The sequence below is a fragment of the Brachionichthys hirsutus genome, chromosome 23, assembly GCF_040956055.1.
Source record: "Brachionichthys hirsutus isolate HB-005 chromosome 23, CSIRO-AGI_Bhir_v1, whole genome shotgun sequence".
Lineage (NCBI taxonomy): Eukaryota > Metazoa > Chordata > Actinopteri > Lophiiformes > Brachionichthyidae > Brachionichthys > Brachionichthys hirsutus.
The window spans coordinates 350,796-358,295 of NC_090919.1; the positions used below are offsets into that span (position 1 = coordinate 350,796).

Consider the following 7,500-nt stretch of genomic DNA (forward strand, 5'->3'; position numbering starts at 1 on the left):
CCCCCGAATCACAGAAGCTAAGCTAACGAAGACGTAGCATTGGTTTGCATGCTGCTGCTAGCGGGGGGCGCTAGCGTCTGACCGGTGGCTCCTCCCCCCCGTGTTCCAGTTCTACCGGGACGTGAAGGACTGGTGGCTGTTCGGCTTCTACTTCTGCGTTCCCCTGGCGTGTTCCGTCGTCTTCTACGGCCTGATGACGCGCGAGATGCTGCGACACCAGAAGGGAAGTCTGAGGATCACGCTGGGCGAACACCTCAGACAGGTAGCGGCGCCGCGAGGACAGGGCGGGTTAATACCGCGCTGTGGGCGGGGCTAACTTCCTCTCCTCAGCGCAGGGAAGTGGCCAAAGCCGTGTTCTCTCTGGTGTCCATCTTCGCTCTGTGCTGGTTTCCGCTCCATATGAGTCGCCTGCTGAAGAAGACCATCTACAGGTCACATGACGCGCAGCGCTGGCGACCTCCTGAAGTAGGTGCCTTTGATCCACAGCTCTTCTTCTGTGGTTTCTGCGTTTGGTTTGTGCCTCCCGGCCTTCGGCAGAAACGACTTTCGCCGTTTGTTTCCCACTTCCTGTTCGTCCTGCAGCTTCCTGTTGGTCCTCGACTACTTCAGCATCAACATGGCAACCATCAACTCCTGCATCAATCCCATAATACTCTACTTCGTCTCCAAGAGGTTCAGAAACTGCTTCAAGGTAAAAACGGTGATGTCACTGTGATGTCACGGTGATGTCACGGTGATGTCACGGTGATGTCACAGGGTCAGAGATACAGCTGATTATGTAGCCGCAGGTTGTCGGGGGCGATGGTTTAGGCAGCATCATGGGACCCCCCCCCCCAGTTACGCACACATGATGACATGATATGCTGGAGTCCCCCTTTAACCCGCGCCCCCCCCGCCTGTCCTCCCCCTGCCCCCCCCCCCCCCCCCTCTCCAGTCCTGTCTGTGCTGCTGGTGTTATTCTGGCTCTCTCTCCAACAGCATGATGCCGCTGCACCACGGGGCGAGTCAGCACTACAAACACACTGAGAACTGAGAGAGAGAGAGAGAGAGAAAGAGAGTTCCGTCTCGCTGCTGGATGGACAGATCTTAACCGAGGACATGTGGACACTTATTTTCTTGTCCTCCTTTTATTAGCGTTAGCCTCAACGCAGCTTCTTTCTCTGAATTTAGCAACATGCTAATTATTAGCTAAAAGTGTTTTAGTCTTTACCAGGAGTACAAGAACTGTGTACTGGTTACAGGAAGTACTGCAGTATGCTTCTCCTATGGGTAAGCTCGCCTCGATGCTACAGCGGCGTACTGCTGCCCTCTACTGGTGGTTCAGGATGACGTCACAAATATAAACCATCCACCTGTTGTATTTTTAATTTATTAAACTGATATTTAATCTCATCTGATATTTGTATTTATTTATTCATCGTGTTTCTTTGTTTTCGGGTTATTTGGAGGTTTTCATTAAATACTTTAAATGTTACATTAAAGAGTATTTTAATTAAGAGTATATGAATATATGTCACCCCTCGGTACCTGAACTCCTCATATTTCTATTAATAACTGATCACATGACCCCAGACGGATCAGCAGGCGACAGGGTCGACCAATAAGGTGAGGTTCCATCCGTCGTAGTGATGACGTCACCACAGTGTGCACTGAGCTGCAGCCCGGACACGCCCCCTGGCGCGTCATCGAACATCTCTTCGGGTTATTGATCATCCCCCCTGATTGGTTATTGATCAGCACCTTCTTCGTTTCTTGTTTGTTTATTGCGAGTAAACATGTTTGTCTTTGGCAGTGAACGGCTTCCGTAGCTCCGCCCCCGTTTCTCCGCTGCGTTCAGAGCCAAACAAAGACCGACGCGTCGCGGGGGGGGGCGCTGAGCCGGTCCCAGTCTCTGCTGCAGCGGCCATGCTGCTCTCCGCCGTCTGACTTCAAGCTGCCGCCGCTGCGTCTCTGGACCCGGATCAGCACCGGCCCGGACCGGACCGGACCGGACCAGCCCCCCCCCCGACCATCGGTAGGTGTCTCCGTGTCTGTGAACGGCGTTCAGGTTCTGGTCCGGTCCGGTCCAGCTCACGATCAGCTGATTTAGATCCAGGCGCCACATGATGGGAACTAAAGGCACCGCCGTGTGCGCGCGCGCGTGCGTGAGTGCGTGTTCCAAATGAGGCTGCATCACCAGGACGGACGGAGCCGAACCTGGTTCTGGTCGTGAGACCGGATCTGGGCCCGTGTCTTCTAACATCTATATTCTATATTGATCACTGATCACTGATCATCGATCGCTCCTCGGCCCCCCAATCCTTTTTGCATCCGTCCTCCACCTGTCTCCTCTCTTCCAGGGATGGAGGGACGCTGATGTCTCTGGGACAGAACCCACCCAACCAACGAGCGGGTCTGGGGTGGGCTCCGATCCGGAGACCTGTGGTTCTGGGACTGAAGAGTCGGCACCTCAGAGGGAGAAGCTTTTAGGAAGGACCGAGTCCATCTGCAGCGGGACATGCAGGAATCTGGACCATCACATCATTTAAATCATTGATCGTCGGGGTTCTTGTTCTGCAGCTGGAACCAGACCTCGGGTCAGACGGGTCAGCAGGATCCCAGCAGGACACTGAGATATTAAGGGGATAAGACTAGAGTTCTGTGTCCACAAATCGGTCCCTGGTTCTACCGGACCCCAAACGGGACCATAAAACGTCCTGCGAACAGAAGCGTCACCCGGATTCAAACCGACACCATGTCTTTGAGCAAGACCCTGGAGCTGGAGCATTTCGATGAACGAGACAAAGTCCGCCGGGGACGCTCCGCCCGCACCAAGAGAGACGAGTCCACTTCCAGTGCTGGTGGCGGGGGGTCCGGGCCCAGCTCCAGGGCCAGCAGCCTGGTCCCTAGCCCCGCCCACAGCACCAACTGCAGCTACTACCGGACCAGAACTCTTCAGGCCCTCACCTCGGAGAAGAAGGCCAAAAAGGTCCGTTTCTACCGCAACGGGGACCGGTACTTCAGGGGTCTGGTGTACGCCGTGTCCAGCGACCGGCTCCGCTCCTACGACGCCCTGCTGATGGAGCTAACGCGCTCGCTGTCCGACAACCTGCATTTACCCCAGGGGGTGCGAACCATCTACACGACGGACGGCAGCAAGAAGATCACCAGCATGGACGAACTGGTGGAAGGTAGGAAGCATTCCAGCACTAGCATGGCAGCCATGTGGGCTAAGCTAAGCTAACTCACCAGCATGGACGAACTGGTGGAAGGTAGGAAGCATCCCAAGACTAGCATGGCAGCCATGTAGGCTAAGCTAAGCTAACTCACCAGCATGGACGAACTGGTGGAAGGTAGGAAGCATTCCAGCACTAGCATGGCAGCCATGTAGGCTAAGCTAAGCTAACTCACCAGCATGGACAAACTGGTGGAAGGTAGGAAGCATTCCAGCACTAGCATGGCAGCCATGTAGGCTAAGCTAAGCTAACTAGCTAACTCATGTTGGCATGCCGACATCTAACAGCTAAAATGTCAAACTCCAATAGAGGTGCACCTTTGAAGTGGGGAAGGTCGTGTTGCTGTGGCGACCCCTCAGGGGACAAGATGAAAGTCCAGTCATCCTCGACCTCTTCAGTTTTAGCAAACGCTTCATGATTTAATGACCTCCCCCCCCCCCCCCCCCATCACTTTGCATCGGTATTGATGACTGTTTGTGATGTCTGCTAATGAGCATTAGCGACAGGAAGCTCCTCCCCCGGAGACATTCTAGAGGACGGCGGCGTCTCTGGACCAAAGCGCTCCGATGTTAACTGCTTCCGCTTGTGTCCCTGAACGCACCACCGGCTCAGGCGAGTGCTACGTCTGCGCCTCCAACGAGCCGTACAGGAAGGTCGACTACACCAAGATCCCCATCCCGAGCTGGAAGCCGGGCGCCGCCGGGCCCGGCTCGGGTCGGCCCGCCACGGCGTCCGCCTCCAGGGAGAGCAAAGACTTCATCAAACCCAAGCTGGTGACGGTGATCCGCAGCGGCGTGAAGCCCCGCAAGGCGGTGAGGATCCTGCTGAACAAGAAGACCGCCCACTCCTTCCAGCAGGTTCTGGCCGACATCACCGAGGCCATCAAGCTGGACTCGGGGACGGTGAAGCGGCTCTACACGCTGGACGGGAAGCAGGTGACATGCCCCGCCTTCTGCACGGCACACACGCACAGACAAAGGGCCGCTGGTCGCCGTGGCAACCTGCCATCCAGCAATAACCCCCTCCTTTGTGCTCACACGCGGTGGGAGGAGGGAGGAGGACGCCTCGCAGCGTCCGGGACGCCGGGACGAACGGTCGGATTATAATCCTCCGACTGATCACAGCCTGACCAGCTGTCATCACCGAGTGTGTGCGTGTGTGTGTGTGTGTCTGTGCGTGTGTGTGCGTGCAGCTTACCTGTCTGCAGGACTTCTTTGGTGATGATGATGTGTTCATGGCCTGTGGGTCGGAGAAGTTCCGCTACGCTCAGGACGACTTCGTGCTAACACACAGCAGCAAGACAGCAGTGTTTGTTAGCGGTGAGACACACACAGACACACACACACACACACACAGAGACACACACACAGACACACACACACAGAGACACAGACACAGACACACACAGACACACACACAGACAGACACACAGAGACACACACACAGACACACACACACAGAGACACAGACACACACATACACACACACACATACACACACACAGACAGACACACACACACACAGACACACACACATACACACACACACACACACACACACACAGACACACACACATACACACACACACACACACACACACACACACACACAGGGGCATGGGGGCTTTTAATGGTGATGGGTCCTGTAATTACCCCACAGTGTCTCTCTCTCTCTCTCTCTCTCTCTCTCTAGAGTGCAGACTCAAGGCTCGATCGACCGCCCCTCCTAAACCTAAGACCCCCAACAGCTTGTCCTCCAAGATGTCCCCTAAAGTCCCGTCCAGGACAAAGTCTCCTGGCCCAGGTGAGAACACCCCCCAGGTTGGACACTGGGTCATCCTGACCAATCAGACGGCTCATTTCTCTGTTGTGTCCAGCCAATGAGCCTTCAGGACCGCAGTCAGCTGCAAAGTCCACCAGGTGTAGCCCCTCCCCCAACAGTCCCGGCACGCGGCGCAGCCTCAAGGTGATTGGTTCGGACTCAGTTAGCATGTAGCCGAAAGTTAGCACGGTTTCAGCCAATCCATCGATTCTGTTCACATACAAAAGGGATGAATCTGGTTTTGTGTCCAGACGGCGCCGGACGTAAACGGAGACGCCGAGCAGCCCGATGACATCACTGATGAAGGTGTGGCCTCTCCTCTTCTGATCTGAAGGTGATTTTAAACCAACGCAGTCGTTTTGAAAGAGAACTCTTCTCCACAGTGAACGGGAATCAATCAGTGTCCTCGTCCATCATCAATGACAAGTACCGGGTCGGAAAAGTGATCGGAGACGGAAACTTCGCAGTCGTGAAGGAATGCGTGGAGAGGTAAGGGGGCGGGGCCAAACAGATGAAGTAAGAACATGCAGCAAAGTCTGTAATTAATAGGAATAAAACGATATTCTGGCTTCATCTGTTTGTTTTCACCAATTAGGAATTTATTTTATTTTTTATATAAATATTTTAAGTTATCCGTGTGAAATAAAGGCTTGTTCATGTTTTCCACCTCAGTTGATTGAAATTATTTTACATTTAAGTCCGATCTATGTGTTTGATTGACAGGCTGACGGGACACGAGTTCGCTCTGAAGATCATCGACAAAGCTCGCTGCTGTGGGAAGGTAATCAGTCCGGGTCCACGCGGTGAAACGGTCCGGGTCCACGCGGTGAAACAGTCCGGGTCCACGCGGTGAATCGGTCCGGGTCCACGCGGTGAAACGGTCCGGGTCCACGCGGTGAAACGGTCCGGGTCCACGCGGTGAATCGGTCCGGGTCCACGCGGTGAAACGGTCCGGGTCCACGCGGTGAAACGGTCCGGGTCCACGCGGTGAAACGGTCCGGGTCCACGCGGTGAATCGGTCCGGGTCCACGCGGTGAAACGGTCCGGGTCCACGCGGTGAAACGGTCCGGGTCCACGCGGTGAATCGGTCCGGGTCCACGCGGTGAAACGGTCCGGGTCCACGCGGTGAATCGGTCCGGGTCCACGCGGTGAAACGGTCCGGGTCCACGCGGTGAAATGGTCCGGGTCCACGCGACAGTCCTCGTGCAGACCTGAGCAGCTCCACGTGTGTGTGAACAGGAACACCTGATAGAAAACGAAGTGGCGGTGCTGCGTCGCGTTCGCCATCCCAGCATCATCCAGTTAATGGAGGTTGACGAGACGCCCAGTCAGCTGTTCCTGGTCATGGAGCTGGTCAAGGTGCGTCCTCCTCTTCCTTCCTTCCTTCCTGGCCTCTCCGTCTTCGTCCTCTTTCTATTTCCGTGCTGCTCCCTTCAGGGCGGAGACCTTTTTGACGCCATCACCTCCTCCACCAAGTACAGCGAGCACGACGCGAGCGCCATGGTGTTCAACCTGGCGGGGGCCATCAAGTACCTGCACCGGATGAACATCGTCCACCGCGACATCAAGCCAGAGAACCTGCTGGTACACAAAGGATGTACAAGTACACACAAAGAGAGCACCGCAGCGGCAAGGCACAAGCGTTAGCTAGCTGGATAGAAAGCAAGGCTTTAAAAACAACAACATATAATGTCTCTGTAAAAGTAACACATTTCCCCTTCAGTTCGTAAACAATAACATGCTAATTAGCAAGTTTTAGAGCTGCACAAGGCTAGTTGTTTAGCTAAGCTAACTGGTTTGCCCCTCTATAAAATATATTTTTCACGAGCATTAGCCTCCGTCTGAGCTTACCTAGCATCATGCTACCTTTGAGCTAAACATCCTGTGATGTTTTCAGGACGTCTGAAACCAGTTGTACATGAACTGTGTACTATTTACTTGCTTGCTGCACCTTTACTGTGTGCTGAGCAGCGTTTAGCGGTGCTAGCGCGGCGCATGCTAACTCGCTGCCTCAGCATTAGCCGTGCGTTCCGTGTCCTTCAGGTGTGCGAGTATCCGGACGGCACTAAATCGCTGAAGCTGGGTGACTTCGGCTTGGCGACGGTGGTGGATAAACCGCTGTACACCGTGTGTGGCACGCCCACGTACGTCGCCCCGGAGATCATCGCTGAGACCGGGTGAGGGCGCGGGAGCCGGAGGAGAGCCCTAAACGGGGCGGGGCAGGGCGTGACAGGTGTGTGTTTGTGTGCAGGTACGGCCTGAAGGTGGACATCTGGGCCGCCGGGGTCATCGCCTTCATCCTGCTGTGCGGATTCCCTCCATTCAGAAGGTCGGTGACCCGTAACATGCCAGTTTGTCTTCTAGTCAGGTGCCCCCCCCGGACACCCAGGGGTCAGGGCCCCCACTGGACCTATAACCGTTGGATGATGTCATCCTGTGGGTGGAGTCTACTTTGGGGCTCTGA

The 7,500-nt window shown here is 55.1% G+C and overlaps 2 protein-coding genes across 2 annotated transcripts in view; both read left to right on the forward strand.

Moving 5' to 3' along the window:
• Positions 1-1,033, forward strand: part of LOC137911666 (endothelin receptor type B-like) — a 3,735-nt gene extending 2,702 nt beyond the window's left edge. Inside the window, exons 4-7 of the mRNA XM_068756046.1 lie at positions 110-262; positions 331-452; positions 583-691; positions 935-1,033. Coding sequence (XP_068612147.1) covers positions 110-262; positions 331-452; positions 583-691; positions 935-1,033 — 483 coding nt within the window. The remainder of the gene's footprint in view (positions 1-109; positions 263-330; positions 453-582; positions 692-934) is intronic.
• Positions 1,034-2,652: 1,619 nt separating this feature from the next.
• Positions 2,653-7,500, forward strand: part of LOC137911480 (serine/threonine-protein kinase DCLK2-like) — a 6,059-nt gene continuing 1,211 nt past the window's right edge. The window contains exons 1-12 of the mRNA XM_068755853.1: positions 2,653-3,170; positions 3,828-4,150; positions 4,408-4,534; positions 4,908-5,018; positions 5,092-5,198; positions 5,288-5,342; positions 5,420-5,525; positions 5,760-5,817; positions 6,276-6,395; positions 6,474-6,620; positions 7,080-7,213; positions 7,288-7,365. Of these exons, the coding sequence (XP_068611954.1) occupies positions 2,735-3,170; positions 3,828-4,150; positions 4,408-4,534; positions 4,908-5,018; positions 5,092-5,198; positions 5,288-5,342; positions 5,420-5,525; positions 5,760-5,817; positions 6,276-6,395; positions 6,474-6,620; positions 7,080-7,213; positions 7,288-7,365 (1,802 nt within the window). The 5' untranslated portion in view covers positions 2,653-2,734. The remainder of the gene's footprint in view (positions 3,171-3,827; positions 4,151-4,407; positions 4,535-4,907; positions 5,019-5,091; positions 5,199-5,287; positions 5,343-5,419; positions 5,526-5,759; positions 5,818-6,275; positions 6,396-6,473; positions 6,621-7,079; positions 7,214-7,287; positions 7,366-7,500) is intronic.